Here is a 19,647-nt window from a genome sequence, read left to right on the forward strand (position 1 = left end):
GAACTGCATGTTTCTCTGAATGGTCAGAAGGTGAAGCATGAAGCAGAACCGATCTGTCTAGGTATGACCTTAGACTGCACACTGAGTTATCATGCCCACCTGAAGAAGACAGCAGCTAAAGTTGATACGTGCAACAATCTTCTTAGCAAACTGGCAGGTTTGTCATGGGGTGCTCGTGCTCCAACTTTGCGGACGTCAGCTCTTGCCACCCCGTATTCGGTGGCGGAGTACTGCGCACCAGTCTGGAGTCGATTGTCACACACCAAACTGGTGGATACGCAGTTACATGCCACCATGCGCGTCATCTCCGGTACCCTGCATCCAGCTCCACTCCCATGGCTTCAGTTCTGAGCAATATCGCTCCTCCTTATATCAGATGAAAGGTTGCTACTGGCAAGTTACTGGAGAAAGTACGTGCTAACTCAAGCCTGCTGCTGCACAATGACCTTTTTAAACCACCAGCTGCATGTTTGCCATTACATCATTATGCTCTCATCTGCCACTCCAGGATGTTAGGGTGGAAACGCTCTGGCAAGAGGAATGGATATCTGTTATAATCCCCAGCCAGTCCCTCATTGCTGATCCCACAATTTGCCTGCCTAGTTTTGACCTGCCCTGTCGCCAGTGGTCCCTGTTGAACAGGTTCCAGACCGGGCAAGGTCTCTGTGCAGCCAACCAGTATTGCTGGGGCCTTCGTGACAGCCCTTTGTGCAGCTTTGGGGCAACACAGACGATGACGCACATTGTTGATGAATGCCGGCCGACTCGGTTCAGCAGTGACTTAGAAGAACTGCACCACGCCACTGAAAATTCCATCGCTTGGCTAGACGACCATGCACACGCTAAACAAATAAAAGCACTTACAGGGCAAGATCTTTGACTGACGTCAGGGGGGGTACTTTGATTTGCACCAGCTGAAGTTCTGACACGTGGTGCATAGGACTTTTAGGGCCTAGTTCTCCACTGTCTTACCCCAGTTGCACCCAGTTGTAAGTCAAGGGAGCTACAGCGGCATAAAACCAGTGGTACCAAGTGGGGAGTGGGGTCTTTAATCTTCAAAGGGCTTTATTCACCTTCAGTAGCTAAATCCACAGAGGGCCCCTTTGAGGCAGGTTAATTGTTAGACCTACTTCATGTGAGTGGAACCTGTGCTGCAGAGAGAAGTTCAGTGAGCTGCCCGGAGGGAGTCTCTGTCAGCCCTGGGATTAGTGCTCAGGAGGTCCCAGCTCCCAGACTCCTACTTAGACCTAATCCATAAAACAGATCTAACCAGAGAAATACATGATTTTCCTCCTTTGTGAGGGTTGGAAAGTGCTCTGCTGTCTCTTGCTCTGCCCAAGGACCTCCCAGTGTGGGGGCAGATAAGAGCAACGTGAGGAGTTCAGTTAAAAGCAAACAAATGTGTTTGTGTAGGAGAGAGAGCATGACCTGTGTGGAAACTGGCACTTTGTGTCCAGACAGATAGTGTGGCAATAAGAGCTTCATTGTCATTGGCAAGGGAATAATGTTCAGTCCTTCCAGACCAGCAGTGGACTGGTCCAGGATGCTTGGGATGCTAAAAGCATCCTGGCCTATTTGGTAAGTGGTCTGTATTTTTTGCGTGGCTGAGCACATTTGTAATAGTGTTCAGCCAGGCAAAAATACAGGCCATTTACTAGTTCAGTGAAGATGCCAGTGGGAATCTGGAGTCAGGAAGGAGGTGATTGAGAAGGGCATGGGAGTGGGGGTTCTTGTACTAGGGAGGAGGCATTTCTGAAGTCACTGTGTTGCACAGCATCCTATCTTGTGACCCAGCTGGTTCACCCCACTTCTGGCCTGAACCTTCCCCCTTGTGCTATAATATTATACCAATTCTTCTGTATTTCCCAGAGCTGCAAAGCGCTTTCTCAAGCTGACGGCAGCCATTCATGGTGGGCTAGGAAAGTTTGCTGCATCATCACCAGGCCGTTTTGTTGGCCAGCAGCCTCAATAGGGAGCGTTTATGATTACATGAACTGCACGCTGATTTGAAAGATGCTTTTCTGGTTGCTTTTCTGGTTGCTTTTCAGACGTTTATTCATTCAACTGTGTTTTCCAGGCAAAAGAACCCAAAGCAATTATGAAGATTGAACATTTAAATGCGACTTTCCAGCCTTCAAAAATAGGGAACCCACATGGACTGCAAATCACTTACTTGAAGGACAACAGCACAAGGAATATCTTTGTCTATCATGACGATGGCAAGGTGAGAGCTCCGAGCTAACGGAATAGGCTGGTTTAGGTCCCAGGGGACATGAGTGCTTCCACAGAGGGATGCACTTAGGGTGACCAGATAGCAAGTGTGAAAAAATTGGGACGGGGGTGGGGGTCATAGGCGTTGGTATAAGACAAAGCCCCGAATATCGGGACTGTCCTTATAAAATGGGGACATCTGGTCACCCCAGCCTAGATGAAGGGGTTCAGCCGCATGCGCTGCCCCCTTGCCCAGCGTCTTCCAAGCAATGGAACCACAGGGTTAGTGGCAATAAAAATTTCCTTTTTATTTAATAGGAGGCAAATAGAAGGGGCAGAAGAGGCAGAGCCTCCTGGGGAGGGGGATGGAAGAAACCAGGTTTGAATGCCTCTAAATAAACGAATGTACCGTGTAAAAGCTCAAAAGCTGGTCTCTCTCACCAACGAGTTGGTTCAATAAAAGATATTACCTCACCCACCTTGTCTCTCTAAATATATGTAAGATCAGCGCTGCCCATGGGCACCGCAAAATGCAGTCCTAACCTGCTTCCCCCTCAGCTGTGGGGCAGCCAGATTGGAGAGGCAGTTGCGACAGTTTGGGGGGGTGTCTGCCTCCAGTTATGAATTCCCTTGGGTTGTTGAACGCTGTCTGCAATTGGAACCGTCGCTCTGGATTAGATCATCCGCTCTGCAGCAGGAATGTGACATGTAGTGGGGAAGCTGTGTCTCGAAAGCTGCCACAGGCTGCCATCAAGGGCCATCTGCACTGAAAGGCTCTCCCCTGGTGAAACAATGGGGATGCTCCCATAGGGACAATGCCTGCGAATAGACTTTCTAGGCAGAAACCAGTTGGAAGGGGGAGGGGTCTGGAATTCCCACCAGCCTACGCACCCAGGTTGTTTCCCTGCTTGACCACCTGAGCTAGAGGGGCAGAGATTGTTTCAAAAGGCGTGCTCCTCCTCCAACCCAAAGGAAGCTGTTCCCACTCCAGGAAAAGAGAGCCCAGCAGAGGAGAGGAGGCTGGAGATACCATGCCTTCCCTCAGGACCTAACTCGGGCTCACAAAAGGGGATGAGATCAGCCTGAGAGGGGTGGTCAGCAGTTTGTGGTTTTCCATAGATCTGTAACTCTCTTATCCTGTGTGTGTGTGTGTGTGTGTGTGAGAGAGAGAGAGAAAGGGATGTGGTCCCTGAAGGGTATAGCTAAGACCAGAGCTCCCACAGCCACGTGGTCTCTGGCAGGGAATGTGTCCAAACAACTGGGGGGCTCTGGAGGACAGAGCCTTCAGGGTCTGCACCTCAGAATGCACCTGAGACACCCAGACCAGAAGCAGGGATCCAGAGATGACAGGTAACTCTTGTTGGGGGAGGGTGACCGCCCCATCTGTCGCCTCTGGGCTGAGGAGCAGCAGCAGAGCCAGGAGTGCCAGGGCAGCAGCGAGAAGTGCCTGAGGGAGTTTCTGGTGGCAGCCAGGCTCTGCGGGCAGGGGCCAGCTCCAGGGGGCATCACTGGCTGGCGACAGGCTCCTTCAGGGGAGAGGCAAGAATGCATCAGGTGTTTACGCATCACCCTGCCTGGGGCACGCCCAGCCGTGCAAAGGCAACCCGGCTTGGGGAGCAGGACAGGAAGGGCTGCTGGGCAGCCAGCAGGCTCCCTGGCTTTCACAGAGCTGAAAGACAGGGGCCCGAGTGGGCCAGGAGGCTCCCACCAGTTTCTGATCCGCCGGTTCCTGGCAGGAGGTGATGGTTTTCATGGGGGTGCGCTCCACAGATTGAAAACCTCTGTGCTAAATAGAAGACAGAAATCGGGAGGGGAGGGGCTGCATTGCCTCTGCAGTGGTCAGTCACTATCCAGACCCAGGGAGCTTAGCAGTGCATAGGATCCAGTGGTTGGCTCCCATCACTGGTGTCTTTTCAGAGAGTAGGACCAGAGTGACAGAAGCTATCTCGCAACCTTATTTCCTTCCCCCAGCTACCTGGAACCCACTGGATCATAAGGCCAGCCCTGAAATGGTCAACAAATTAAAGCCCACCCATGCTTATGGATTTATTTTCCTTTGAATGTCAAGCTGCCTTTATCCTTGGACGCTGCATGAAACTAAGCAGGGACTGTCAGAATAGCACAGCAGGGTTTCACAGTACTAGCCACTCCTGCAGGGGAAGGATCACCTTGCTCCTTAACCAGTTGCTCACTATCTGTCCACACAGACATTGTAAATCCAACAGCTTTCCTAGTGGCAAGCAGTCAAGATGCAGGGCAGATTCACTCCCCAACTCATCTCCAGACAAAAAGGCCCGTGGTGCTAGTAGGAAACAATGCCTCATTGATAGATCTGTAACCAAAGCGATCTCTTCCCCTGTAACAGATTCAGGGTGAGGTAATTACTGAGAACACCTTTTTGCTTCCGTGTCGCATTGCGGTGGATCTGAACTGGCTTCCTGCTTAGTTCTGACCCTCCTTGTAGGCAGCAATTAGCGCGTCAGGTCAGATTAGTTAGTGGAGTGGTGTGCTTCTATGGTGTTAGCTCTTCTGTCTAGCAAGGGATGGATGGACGGATGGATGAAAGCAAACGCCGATTCCCCATTTTTAAACGGGTAGCTCTTGGAAGGGTTGCTTGATTACGTCTGTGTACCTTGTGATTGCTTTGGTGATTTATTTGCAGAGCTGTTTTTCGTTAGCCTAGTGGTCTGAATCAAGTGGCAGTGGCTTCTCCGTCTTAGCACACTGCAGTTCATTGCTCAGTGCACCAGGAGACTCGGTCACAGTCAATAGTGCAATGTGTTTCTGAATCTCAATGAGCTGCCCCCAAACTCCCACTGCCCCACATGTGAATTCTGTGACAAGGTATCAGAGTCCTATACAATGGAGGTGGTGAACCTGATCACGAGGTAGCTGTTCAACATGGCAGGGTGTCACTCATGTCATGAACAGTCAATTCCCTGGCAACAATTTTACTCCAGCGACTCCTGCTTATGAAAGATGTAATTGTTATCATGACTATTTATGATTGGTTTAGGGCTGATAATCTACTTGGCCCTGTGCAGCGCACAAAATAGAAACATTCCCTGCCCCGAACAGCTGGAAGACAGATACAGACAAGATGAAACAAACGGGGAAACTCAGACAAGGCCAGTTTTATTTCTTGTAAAATGATAAAGTCCCTGCTGAACAGTCTCATAGAAGAAGTGGTTTGTGTGGCTTTGTCTGTTCTTTTAAGAAGGACCTTGTGGTCTGATTCTCCTCTCGCCCTGGCATTATTCCTGCTTTACAACGGTGAGACAAGGTGGGTGAGGCAATATCTTTTATTGGGCCATCATCTGTTGGTGAGAGAGACAAGGTTTAGAGCTTACACAGAGCTCTTCTTCAGGTGAGTTAGAGGAGAATCAGACCTCTGATGTATCTTTTATATGCTGAGCTGATGTTTTTTGTGCAGACTATAAAGTAGAGGTTTTCAAACTGTGGGTCTGGACCACAAAGTGGGTCATGACCCCCTTTGAACGGGGGTCATTTGGGGCTGGCTTAGACTTGCTGGGGCCCAGGGCTGAAGCCCGAGCCCCATTGCCCGGGACCAAAGCCCGAGGCTTCAGCCCTGAGCAACATGGCTCAGGTTGCAGGCCCCGGGCCTGGGGATGAAACCCTTGAGCTTCAGCTTTGGCCCCCCTGCCCAGAGCGGTGGGGCTCAGGCTTCCGTCCCCACTCCCGGGGTTGTGTTTGTTGTCAGAAGGGGGAGGTCACGGTGCAATGAAGTTTGAGAACCGCTACTATAAAGGAATTACCTGATTTGGGACCTGTACCTCTACTGTCTCCGGGCCTCATTCATTCCCAGTGTAACGAGTATTCAGGATTTAGCTACTGAATTGGTTTTCTGAGCTCCTCTCTGCAGCTGGAGCTCACTCTACAGGAAGTCTCCTTTAGGGCACCCTGCTTGGAAGGTTAAAAGCCTCAGGCTGCTAGGTTACTACCAGGCTAGAGATGAGATGAGTTGGGGAACCCTTCTCCCTGGAGCTTCCCGGGTTTCTAAGCCATACACCAAGCTTTTGGTAAGGTTCTGAAATGTTTGATTACAGGATTGTGCTGGGTCCAACAGAACTGAAAGAGGTGTCAACATAGCATCTCTAATACAACTGGGGATGCGCATATCTTAAGCATCTGTTGCTGGAGGGCCAGCTATTCCAGGGTCTGTCAGGTAGGAAGGCACACTGGAAGGTTGTATGTTTACCTGGGCTGATGAATCTGAGGCTGGCCCCACAATGTATGGATGTTCAGGTTCAAGTCTGGGGCTGGAGGCACAGTGTGGTTGCTTAGAGTCAAGAATCTGGAGTGGGAGTCCGCATTGGCAGTTGTTCTTTTTTTCCTTCACAAGTGAGGTGGCAAAGAGCTGAGACCCCACCAAAGTCAAATGTAACAGTCAATAGCTTAGTTTCTGCTTGCTGAGGGTATTAGAGGCATAAAGCAATAAATGAGTCTCTTTTTTTAGAGGCTGTTGAAAAGACATCTTTTTAGTCCTAAAATAGGCAAGGAGTTTTAAGTGTTTTTCTGGTTGATGTTATTTTGAGATTATTTCCCTTAGATTTATAATTTAATTTCAATTCCTGATGGTTGATCTTCCTGTCTTGCCATACTCAGCTGTAGATTTTTTTCTGACTTGCTAGAATAAACTTGATTTTACCATTGTCCCACGTTTAATAAGCTAAGAAGAAAATCAATGGAGCAATGACAATTTACCCTAGCTGGGACCAGCCCCCATGTAGGGAGGAAAGATGTCATAAAACACTATAACATATTATAAGGCTCAGGGAGGCAACCCTCCAACCTGAGATCCCAAGCAAACACATTAATGATCCATTTGGTGGCATTGTATTTATTCTTCATCTGCATTTTGATAATAAACCTTCCCCCACCCATAATTCTAACTCAATTTGCTCATCACTAACATCAGATTCCACTGCCTTCTGCTCTTCCTCTTTCTGGTAGTATGGCGAGGGCTGGGTCTGTTTAGTTACTCCAGATAAGAGTAAAAGACTATTAAGTAAAACCTCAGCCATTTGTCCAAGACTTTCCAAAATGCCTAGCTATTTTGAGTGCTACTATTTTTGCCGAACTTGAGACACTTAAAAGACCCGTGACATTTTGAGGGCACATCTTTAAGGTGTCTCAGGTTGGACATCCAACAATGGAAGCCTTCAAAATCACTAGCCAATCTTTAAAATCTTGGCTCTGAAGCATAGAAAAGTTTAGCATCCCTAGAAGTTGACTTCTGGTTTGATTTATTGTCTCCTATGCTAAAACAACCTCACTTGAAAGAGTTTGAGATGTTTATTGTAGGTTCAATTCTCGCTTATTTAAAGTGTTCCAGACTTGTGAGTTAGTGAAGTCTTCACAAGTATTAATAACATGCAGTTATTTCAAAATCTTCCTCCACACTAATGATTATTGAGACGCAGACAGGTATCAGACATCCCTTCCAGAACACCTTCCATTGTTCCGTACCTTTGAATTGTTATGCAATAGTTGAAAGTGCACTGATGCAGGTAATTTACTTTAAATTCATCTAAAATTTCCTGAATGAAACTTTTTAAAAAGTCCAGCAGCACAAGATCTGGAAATCTCTCCAGAAACAAATCCACAAATCAGCCTGGGGAAAAAAGGGAACTTAATAAAATCTAAATAACTAAAGACATAATCCAAAAAGATTTTACTCCAAAAAGGAAAAAGTGCTAGGGACTCCAGGAAGTCCATTAAGGACTTTACTATTACTGTAGATTTTACATGGAAGGTGGTCAGAAACTACAGCGATGGGTGGCAGTATAAAACCCTAAGATAGGCCCAAATTCAGCAAAGAATTTAAAATATGTGCTTAAGCCCCATTGGCCTCAGTGAGGCTCAAGCACATGGTTAAGTCCTTTGCTGAATTGGAACCTACCTATAGTCTCTCATTCACTATTGAAATGTTGACTATCACTTTTTATCAGCCAATGATGCCAGCCTACGTTGCCTACTTGTTACATTTTCAAGCAAGCATTCTAGCATACTGCCACTCACGCTTGGGGTGAACTCACCGTAAATAGCTACAGAGCTCCCTCGTTATTTTCCTTCAAATCCCTCCTTAAAACTCTCCTTTGCTGTGATGCCTACAGTCAATTTTACCACTGGTTGCTGAGAGCATTGCCTGTCAGGCTGACCAATACTGTCTCATTGTTTCCTTGTATTTCCCCCTCTGTCTGTATCCACCTGTTGTCTTACACTTAGATTGTAAGCTCTTTGGGGCATGGACCTTCATTTTGTTGTGTTTGTACAGTGCCTAGCACAATCGGGTCCTGGTCCACTACTGTGACTCTTTGGTGCCATGGCAATACATATTATAAATAGTAATAAATGCACATTCTGATTCACCAACCTCACTTCCTGCAGCACCTGGCTTTCCTCTGGAAACCACCCATCCTAATCAATCCCAGTCCCAGCTTGACTTATTTTACATGGATAGAGACCAGACCTCTGAGGTGTTGAGCTGCAGGCTGGGAGCTATGGATTATGAATCATGTGGTACAAGTTTTTCTCAACCCCAATAGAATTTTGTTTCTTTGTTTTGTTCTGAGAAATGAAACTTCCCAGTTCTGTAGTGACGGTTTTCTGTTGTGGCATCTGGAGACTGCTACATGTTACCAAAGAAGTAATAAAATGCACTCTGTCAGATGAAATGTTGTGTAAGCATCCCTTATGGTAAGCTTTGGTGCAGGGACTTCAGACGTATGTACACTGAAATGGCAGCTGTACACTGTGAAACTGTGTGTTCTGTATTGTCCAATCCTCATCATAATGTCCCACCTAGTAAGGAGACAGGGCTCTGTTATAGTGAACAAAGAGGGGGTTTCTGTTAGTTCTCTGACTCTGTAGCCTCCAATCTGACTAGAAGAACATGTGTGGCTTGTGGTTGCCACACAGGGTTTCCCCATGGCCTGGCCTGAGCTAAGCAGTTGTAGAAGAAATTGCTGACTACGCCCCATGTGTTAATGAAAACGGTTACTGCATAGTGTAGGCGTGGCCATTGCCACCTGCATGCATATTTTTGTCCTGTACTCAAAGGATTAATGGTCATTCCATTATTTACAATAGAATATGAACTCTGTGCTGCAGAATGTTGCCAGGTCTTTCAAGCTGATCACTGCTGGCTGATGAAAGGGGGAAAATACTGAAGGAGCAAAACTTAACTTCTTTTTAAATAGAATACAGTGTTCAAAGAACACCATTGAGATGAATGTGAGAAATTCTGGGTAGTACAATTCAGCCATGGAAACTGAATTACATTCTAGATTTTGATTTAATTTTGTTTGTACCTTTAGGCTGCAATTCAGCAAAGCACTTGAGTACGTGCCTTAACTTGGGGCATGTGCTTAAGTCCATCCCTCTTCAGCAAAGCCCTTAGGCACCCTTTGAGCTCCGTGGGGCTTAGGCATGTTTTTAAAATCTCTGCTTTTGCCTGGCCCTCCCTCTTCAGAACCACAACTCAGCTGAGCGCTGTTACCAGAGTCAAAATGATGGGAAAGACAAATCGGAGCAAAATCACCACAATGATCACTGTGTAGATTGTATGTTTGCTGACTCCAACCTCTCTTTTTCATGATCAGGAAACAGTGGATTGGTTCAATGCCATCCGTGCAGCACGGTTCCATTATTTACAAGTGGCGTTCCCTGGAGCTAGTGATGTCGATGTGAGTTTTTCCTAGTCATTTTTAGTATCTTGTTAACAAGCTGGAAGGCCTGGCGAGCGCTCGATTCTTCAGAGTGTGCTTTACAATTATTATGTTTAAATAATTTTACTGGGAACTAGAGTCCAGGTGCAACACCTGCTACTACGTCTAACCACAGAAACTGGGGTGGGGGGTGTACATTTTAATTCCTGCATTCTCAGTATTGTGCCAGATCCTGTTTCTGTGTTTGTAAAGTGCTGGTTGCTACAAAGCTGCTCAATTAAAACTGTGTTTAAAATAAAACGGTGAGGAGGAGATGTCTTACCAAAACCCGGCCTTCTGGCTGAGATCAAGAGCAGTATTGCTTTACAATTTGATGCAGCTTCTGTTGCAAGAGTCTGCCTTGCATTTGCTGGAGGCTGGAATTGATGATCTAGCTACAATTTGCAAGTATAGTCACAAAATATAGTATAATATTGGGATGAGTTACCTTTATAATGAGTTTATTACATTGTAGGTACACTGCAATTACAGTTTAATTACACTATGGTTTTGCTTTTAGATATGTGTAATTACCACTAATTCATATAATCACCAAGTTAACAACATGACTGAGTTATCCACTATTACCTCCTTGGTTTTATACCTAATACATGTATTTTAGAATCCACTTGCATTAACTAATAATTGTATGAACTAATGGTAATATTGGTACTGAAGAGCATCACCAGAGCATAATTACTCTGTACTTGCAGTGCAAATGCCACATAATTATAGCCACTGTAATAAATAAATAAAGTGTAATCTTTGTCTAATAAGACTTTTCCATCTCTAAGTACTTGATTCTGTTAAAATTTGTTTACACTGCCATATAAAATTCTCATGAAAATGCACAAGCCCTAAGCACAAAATGTTTTTGCCTGGCCAGTCGCATGATGATTAATGTTAGAAATCTGGTTGCTCTCCCAATACCATTGACAACAAAAGAAAAACTAACGAGATTTTACGTGCCCATCAAAATAAATGATTACCTGGTGGGGCTAGGTTGTGGGTAGAATTTTGGAAGCCTGGATTTATGACCTTGGAATGTAAAATTCCCATATTTTTATGCTGGTGGAAAACTCTGTCAGACCTTATTGTTGTTTACACTAAGACATCTTACAGTGGGTATTACTGGACTTTATACCCACTTTCAAGCTCCTTTCCATTGCTAAAGTGGTGTAAAGGGGCCTAGATGTAAATGAGAATCAGGCTGAGTGCTTCAGGAGACAGGTACTGTAGATATTTTGATATAGACACAAGAACCACAAACTACACCTCTGAAGAAACCTGCAGCCTTTTATAATGTTTTAAGCTGGCCCATCCCTGCTATGTGAGGAAAGTCTGTGTCCAACAGGAAGGATTACACAAAAATACTGCACCCTGGATGCAACTTAGCATGATGCTTGGCGGCAAAGGGTTAAGAATCTTGAAGTGAAAAAGGTTCTTTCCAGTAAAGACAAAACTACTTTCTAAAAGCAGCTGGCTGCCAGTCTAAAAACTGGAGATTAAGATATTCAGGATCTTTGCAAACTGGCTGTGGGATTCTCCAGGGTGCTTTTTATGTGATCACATAACCAGTTTATCAGAGCCTTTTGTTAGACAGAATTACATGTCTCAGGAATATAATTTTTAAAGCTTTGCCATAAATAACTTGTTTAAATGCGAGGCTGGGAGTGGGGGAAGGTGAGAAGTGTTTAATCAGTCCTGTCAGCTCCATTTGCTGGTGAGTCTCACTTTTCTTTTTAAAGAGCCTCACGCATCCATCTGCAGAGATCTCACAGCTAGCAGCTCATCTGCAGCAAGCATTTTTAAAAATAACCTAGGCCCTGTAATTATTGTCAAGTAGATCTCAGCAAAAGGGGAGTTCACAGACATGTGTAATAGCCTTTAAAGGCAGATGGCATATTAGAGCTTGTGGGTCTTCTGTATGAGCTTTTGGGTCATACTGATCTGAGAACAGAGGAGGAAAGGAGAAAACAACTGGGTGTCTGGGTCTCATACCTGATGTGAAAATGATCTGGGACCAGCTCTTAGGGGCCCAATCCTGCAGTCCTTACTCCAGCGAGTAGGTATGTTGGTGTCCCTGGGGCTACCTTCCTGTTCAAGGGTTTACAGAACCAGGCCCTGAGTTTTACTCAGCCCTTACTCCAGCAAAACACCCTTTGCGATGAGAACCTATCAAGTCGTGATGATCCCAACCCCATAGAAATGAGTGGGAGTTTTGGCACCGAGTTCAGTGGAAGCAGGACTGGGTTGAAGGACTTCATGAGTAATATCTGTAGGCCAGTTAACCATAAATGGGGCTGCCTAGAATGATCCGTCTCTTTACTTTAACCAGGTTGAATGTTTAAGGACATAGTGTAACTATCGAAGAGTGAGCCAGGGAACCCTGGCATGGCCCCAAAGCTGAGAGGCAGTGGGCATGGGAAACTGGGACCATCTCAGGGCATCCCTGGGGTCTGCTCCCTCCCCAAACCCAGGAGCAGGGATCATCTTTTCATTATGTGCATACAGCACCCAGCACGGTGGACCCTGACTGGGGCCTCTAGGTGCCACTGTAACACACGTAATGAATTATTAAATATTATCGCTACATCTTTGCATACAACCCCAGTTCTCATACTATCTGGGGACAACAGGCTCCTGGATTGCAACCTGATTTGGCTTTCTTTGAGATCAATGGGAGTTGTGTTGTTGACTTTAATGGGAGGCAGGATTAGGCCTCAGAGAGCTCTTAGGTAAGAATTTAACAACAGGGAGCTTCAAGTTAGATCCTAAATTCACAGTTTGGCATTTAAATAAGTGGCCTGATTTTCAAAAGCACTGAGACCCTGTAGTCCTCATGAAAGTCAGTGGAGCTAGTGAGTTCTCAGTACATGTGAAAACAAGGCCATTTATTTAGGTGCCAGACAATGGATAGACCTAACTTAAGGCCTCCAGTTCTGAATATTCTGACACACTCACCAGGTTTCAGAGCTCAAGCAGGAACATCTACACTGCTGTTTTTAGCCCCATAATGCGAGCCCGAGTCAGCTGACCTGCGCTCTGAGACTCGCAGTGGCTGGGGGTTTTGGGGGTTTTTTGCAGTGTAGTCATACCTGTATTACAAAGCTAACACGGGGTCAAAGAAGCTGAAAAATTCTTAGGGGAAGATGAGAGAACAATAGGAATAAATAAATCCACTTCAGTATGCCTTGAGACCAGTGTCATAAGCTGTCCCCAGCCTGCATGTGGGCCGGAGGTAACTCTTTCTCTTGGCATTTTTTTTTCCATAAACTCCCATTGAAATGATAACTGGGGGGCTATGGCATGACAGCACATAAGCCTGTGTTTGTGACTAACGTGCACTAACATTGTACTTTTTTTTGCTTTCTTATTTTGACAACTCTAGTTGGTGCCAAAGCTTTCTAGGAACTACTTGAAGGAAGGTTACATGGAAAAAACTGGGCCAAAGGTGGGACATCATGTATTTTGTCTTCATACCAAAAATGAGTTTGTTCTGTACTGAGTTGTGATCCACATAATGGGGGGGGCAGATATGCTTTGGGAGGGTTACTGTGTGAAATCCAGCCATGTACCAACACTTCAATGCCTTTGAATGTATCTCTTTGTTCTGCACCTCACCCTGGATTTTATATCCAAGTTTCTTGTGTTCTCCCCACTACCCACCCTTGTTTCCACTATTCATTGCACTTTCCTGTGTGCTTATAGTTTTGTAAGCGGGCTAGAGATAGCCTAAAGGTAACATTCACATTCCCCCATGCAATGCACGAGTAAAAGAACTTGGTGTGGGACTGAGAGATGGAACCTTTCTCTCCCTGCATCAGCCCCACATCAGAGGTAGTACATGCAACCTTTTCATATCACTGTTTCCCCACTACATGGTGTTCTGGACCAATGGATCCACCAGCTCAACCCCCTCACCGTGCTCCCAGCAAATCCCATGCACAGAGCCACTGTTGCTCGCTCCTTTGTAGTGCCTTTTCCCCTCTCTTGGAATGGAGGGCATGTGGCTGGAATGGCTGCAGAATGGGAGGTTCTCCTGCCCAGCTGGCAGCCAGGAAAAGGGGTGTCTGAAGGCATTCAAGGCCTCTGTGAAAGCACAAGGAGTTGCTGCGTACGTGGGAAATGCCCACGTCGCTGGATTCACTGCCAGTCTCAAACCAGGGAGCAGGTTTGGCTTTTCAGGCCCCTTTGTTAGCAAGTGAAAAAGAAAGAATAAAATCTCCTACTGTGCCAAGAATTGAGTAATGACTCTTCTCTTTGGGCTTTATATCCCTCTGGAGAAAAGGAAATGCTTCCGCTCTTGAAGCTGGACTCACACCTTTCCTGCCAACTAAATGCCCATTTTCACACTCTCTAGTACATGGACTAACCGCTTATGACTCAGAACCCCCTCTTCTCGGTAGCTATTATATGAGGTCACCTCCCCGCCCCCTGTTCATTAACACGGGAGTGCACAGCTGCAGTGGGGACACAATCAGGTGAAAGAGGAGCATTTTGAACAGTATAATCATCTCTTCATACATGGGTGAAATTCATCCCCATGTAGAGAGCTAGCACATGGCGTAAACACTGCTTAAGCCCACTAGGCATAGACTTCGTGCTGGCCTCTTCATAGTGGTAAATGTCATCTATGCATGAAGAAACCTTTAGGCCTGATCTGCACCTGGTTTTTGTACTGGTATCACTATGTCGCTTAGGGGTGGGATTTTTTACCATCATACTGGTACAACCCCTAGTGTGGACACTGTTATACCAGTATAAAGGTGCCTTATACCTATCAAGCTTATTCCCCTTCCCGTACTGGAATAAGCTGCATCAGTATAAGCACTCTGACACCAGTATCACTGCGTAGACACCAGGTACCAGTACCGCTTTAACGGATAGAAAGTGGTGCAACTATTGTGTGTAAACAAAGCCTTAAAAACCACTGGGTGAAAAGGAGAATGCCATAATTTATGGCAGGCCCTGGATATTAGTAATGTACGTACCATTGATTTTACATGATTTACATCTATTTTTTTAATGACTATTTCCCCTATCAGCTGCTGCATGTTATGGGGCCTAGCTTCCTAAAGAGCTACAGAGGATCTCCGTATGTAGCCCAGTTACGTGTTGGGAACTTCCCAGGGTTTTTCAGCATTTAGTGGGTGGAGGTTGAGTTCATCTTTTTAGACGCAGGAGCATTTCTTTAGCACTGTAGAACTCTGTTTCTTATTCTCTCTTAAAATTCTTTTTCTTCATTTTAAGGGGTGGGGGGGCAAGAGATTGTAGTTCACAGAACAGAAACATTTCAGAAACCAAGGCCTGATAAATTGGTTAGGGTCATTTTTGTTTCCTTCTGATGTCTATTCTGTGATCAGCCCTTATAGGACTGGGACACCCGTAATTAGCTCAACTGATAGCTACATGGGCAGGCCAGAGAGCTTCATAAAATGCATAATTTGTGTGACATGGAGCAGATTGCAGCCATCCACTTATATAATACAGAGCTGAGGTCTCCAGAGACTACAGATCCCAGCATGCAATTCTACAATTCAATGCACGTGGATGGCTGGGTTGAGAACATTCCATTCTGGGATCTGCAAGGTGCAGCTCCCTGTTAAAGATAAGGATGGTCACAGTCTGCTTTCTAGAACTCTGAGGGCCACATTTGACCTCCAGGCTATGCTTTGGGCCTCTTGTTTCAGGGACAGGCATTTGCCATCAGTCCGGTGACTCTCACACTTGCAGAGCAAACTGCCTTCAGTGTCAGCATCAGCCATTCCAGCACTCTGCAAATGACTGAGTGATGAGGCTCCTCAAACAGCAGTTAGCTTAGAAAAGCCCCGTCTCGTAGGCACTGAACTTTTTCCACTCCCACTCCACCCCGAGGCCCCATCAACATTCCACCCCCTCCACCAAGTCCCTGCCCTCGCTCCGCCTCATCCTGCTCCACCCCCTCCCAGAGGCTCTGCCCACCCACCACTCGCTCTCTGCCTCCCGCAAGCCCCTTCTCAAGCCACCAAACAGGTGTTTGGCTGATCGGAGGTGCCTCCAAACAGCTGTGGCTGGTGGGTGCTGTTTTTCCCCAGCACTCTCAGAGTCAGCACCTCTGCCCTGTCTTCATTTCTAATAGAGGTAAATGGGGCATTCCAAGAAAAAGCACAATCCTATCCTAAACAAACCAGCCCTGCTGGAGATTTAGAGCTGCAAGGGCCATGACATACCTGGACCAATTTAGATATCTGCTAATCCGATAAAAACACCAGCCAATCATAAGATTCCCAGACCTTCTAGAATTCAGTGGGATCAGCTGGTAAATTGACTGATGGTGACAAATCCACTGAAATTAATGAGGCCAGTAGCCTGGCAGTTTACTGCCTGTGCTAAAATATAGGGATCTCAAACTCCTGGGTTGGTCAGGTGCTGGAGGCTCTGCTGTTGGAATGGAGGAAGCATCTTATGCCATTCTCCAGCACTCCTTTGGCTATTATAGGAATAGCACTCACATACTGACAGGGAGGAACAGCTCTCAGAGTGTGAGGAGCTGGAAGGAGGGAGGTAAAAAAGCTTAAAGGCAACCTGCACTGGGGAAAAAAACTGGTTCATGTCTTGTTTTTGTTTTTTTTTAATTCTCTATAAGGTACAAATATGGCCTTGAGTGGATTTCCATTCCCTACCCCTCCACACACAGCCTGTCCCCAAAGCAGAAAATTTGAGGGTTCTGCTTGCTTTTTGTGTGAGAAATTCAGGTCTTTTCTACAACTTCTCTTGAGGTCTGAACTTCAGCAACCTGTGTTGCTATGAGACCCTGAATCTATTTACACTGGAAAATCAGGGGCTGTGGGACAGGAGGTAGCAGCTAATCATAGAATCATAGAATATCAGGGTTGGAAGGGACCCCAGAAGGTCATCTAGTCCAACCCCCTGCTCGAAGCAGGACCAATTCCCAGTTAAATCATCCCAGCCAGGGCTTTGTCAAGCCTGACCTTAAAAACCTCTAAGGAAGGAGATTCTACCACCTCCCTAGGTAACGCATTCCAGTGTTTCACCACCCTCTTATTGAAAAAGTTTTTCCTAATATCCAATCTAAACCTCCCCCACTGCAACTTGAGACCATTACTCCTCGTTCTGTCATCTGCTACCATTGAGAACAGTCTAGAGCCATCCTCTTTGGAACCCCCTTTCAGGTAGTTGAAAGCAGCTATCAAATTCCCCCTCATTCTTCTCTTCTGCAGGCTAAACAATCCCAGCTCCCTCAGCCTCTCCTCATAACTTATGTGTTCCAGTCCCCTAATAATTTTTGTTGCCCTTCGCTGGACTCTCTCCAATTTATCCACATCCTTCTTGAAGTGTGGGGCCCAAAACTGGACACAGTACTCCAGATGAGGCCTCACCAATGTCGAATAGAGGGGAATGATCACGTCCCTCGATCTGCTCGCTATGCCCCTACTTATACATCCCAAAATGCCATTGGCCTTCTTGGCAACAAGGGCACACTGCTGACTCATATCCAGCTTCTCGTCCACAGTCACCCCTAGGTCCTTTTCCGCAGAACTGCTGCCTAGCCATTCGGTCCCTAGTCTGTAGCTGTGCATTGGGTTCTTCCGTCCTAAGTGCAGGACCCTGCACTTATCCTTATTGAACCTCATCAGATTTCTTTTGGCCCAATCCTCCAATTTGTCTAGGTCCTTCTGTATCCTATCCCTCCCCTCCAGCGTATCTACCACTCCTCCCAGTTTAATCAAACTGCTTACTGTATTTTTCACTCCATGCATCTGATGAAGTGGGTTATAGCCCACGAAAGCTTATGCCCAAATAAATGTGTTAGTCTCTAAGGTGCCACAAGGACTCCTCGTTGTTTATGCTACGATGGTGTCTCTTTCTCCTTGAAACATATGTCCCAAGGCATTTGTTCATCATAAGGTGCATGGGGTCATTCCCCCCCCCCAATCTAATGACTTTACACATGTATAAAGCAGCGAATACTGTACCTAAAAGACCCACAGTGTGAGAAATGTTGATAAGGAGGAACGGTGAAACAGCAGTGCCAGGGTGCAGGGAGGCACCGGCTGGGTGGTGGAGGAGAGGATATAAATGTATCTTAAAACGACTGACAGATTAGCCTGTCAATTCTCCCTCCCTAAAACTCCTATTGAAATGAGTGGCCCTGTTGTACTGGGAAGTATTATAAGTATTGTCACCCATTGGCAGATAATAGCCACTCGGTGCTTAAGTTAGTGCAGAACCTGCCCTTTCTGAACTGACTGAGTACGTCTCTCCCACCAGAACTACCTTGAACAACACCAGTGCCCCGTAAATTCCCTCAACTTCTCTCTTTAGAAGTGAGCCGGGTTTTCCTTTGCCTTTGCTCAATCACTTTTTCCCCCCAACTCTTTAGCAAACGGAAGGTTTCAAGAAGCGATGGTTCACCATGGACGACCGAAGGCTCATGTATTTCAAAGATCCTCTGGTAAGGCAAAGGCGTTTGAGCTCCACGCACGTCTGCATGGAATAGCCTGTAACAGAGTTTGGTCTAATTTGGGAGTAACATGAAAATACTTGGGGCAGGTTGTTCGACTTTTGTCCAAAGCCCAGTGCACAATAGCCTGGTTCACAGTTCGTCACCGAAATATCCAGGAACCCCTATTTAAATGGCTGTAAACAAGTCCCATCCCAATCTTTATTTCCTTCACCAGATTTTTCTTTCCCTCGGCCCTTTTGCAGGGCTTTTCGGTGCTTTGTTGCCATCGGGGCTGGGATTGGTAAAGAATTTCACTTGCCCAGTTCCACTGGGTCCCTCTCTGCATGAGGCTTCTTTGAAAATCCCAAACTAAAATCGTTGCCAGTAATTAACATTACCATGGTAGTCACAATATTAATTAATATTACCACTGAGAGGAAGGATGGGCCATGGTTAGGGCATTCAGCTAGGACTTGGGAGACCTACTGTGCCACAGGCTTATTGTTTGACCTTGGGCAATTCACTTAGCCCCCCTATTCCTTGGGGTGTGTCTACAATGGAGCTGGCTCAGGTACACATACCCATGCTAGCTCTGATCGAGCTAGTGTGCTAAACATAGCAGTGTGGCTGCAGCAGTGCAAGCAGCAGGACAGGCTAGCTGCCCTATGTACATATGTAGGGCTTCAGATGGGATTGTACTTGGCTAGCCTTAGACCAAATGCCCCCCCCCCACATTTGTTAAACTTTTGAATATCTTAATTTTTTATTGCATTTGTAGCCCATTTCATGACTTTGATGCACGATTTGCATGCCTGATTTATCCCTGTCCTACAAGACGATAAATTTGCACACTAGGATCTGTAAATCTGCCAACCCTGTGCCCCACAAGCCCAGCACCCCAGGCAGTCGCGTGGCTCACCTGCCCCTAAGTCCGGCCCTGGGGCTAGCTTGACTCACCACTCACACAGCCGTGGCTACACTGCTCTTTTTGGCTGGGGTCTGTGTACCACAGCTGGAAATTACACCTCAGGATCCAGTGTAGACATACCTTTAGTTTCCCATCTGTAAAATGGGGGCAATAGTGCTGCCCTACCTATGGGAATGCGGCCCACATAAGATAGTTAGACAGATGTTTATACTAAGCACCAAGCTGTAAAGATTTTAATGTTGACCATGGGACCTTTCAAAGCACTGTGAAAACACTCATCTTCACCTCATTCTTCCAGTGTAGGCATGATGATTATTATCCCCTCAAAG

The 19,647-nt window shown here is 46.2% G+C and overlaps 1 protein-coding gene across 2 annotated transcripts in view; it reads left to right on the top strand.

Moving 5' to 3' along the window:
• The window catches only part of ADAP1 (ArfGAP with dual PH domains 1), a 103,101-nt gene that overhangs the window by 75,951 nt on the left and 7,503 nt on the right, over positions 1 to 19,647 (top strand). Inside the window, exons 6-9 of one of the 2 annotated variants that reach the window (XM_084640764.1) lie at positions 2,078 to 2,224; positions 9,837 to 9,920; positions 13,333 to 13,395; positions 18,328 to 18,399. In XM_084640764.1, coding sequence (XP_084496890.1) covers positions 2,078 to 2,224; positions 9,837 to 9,920; positions 13,333 to 13,395; positions 18,328 to 18,399 — 366 coding nt within the window. The remainder of the gene's footprint in view (positions 1 to 2,077; positions 2,225 to 9,836; positions 9,921 to 13,332; positions 13,396 to 18,327; positions 18,400 to 19,647) is intronic. The other variant, XM_084640765.1, reaches the window with a different exon arrangement.

This window comes from Lepidochelys olivacea (genome assembly GCF_965140295.1).
Source record: "Lepidochelys olivacea isolate rLepOli2 genome assembly, chromosome: 10".
Taxonomy (NCBI): domain Eukaryota; kingdom Metazoa; phylum Chordata; order Testudines; family Cheloniidae; genus Lepidochelys; species Lepidochelys olivacea.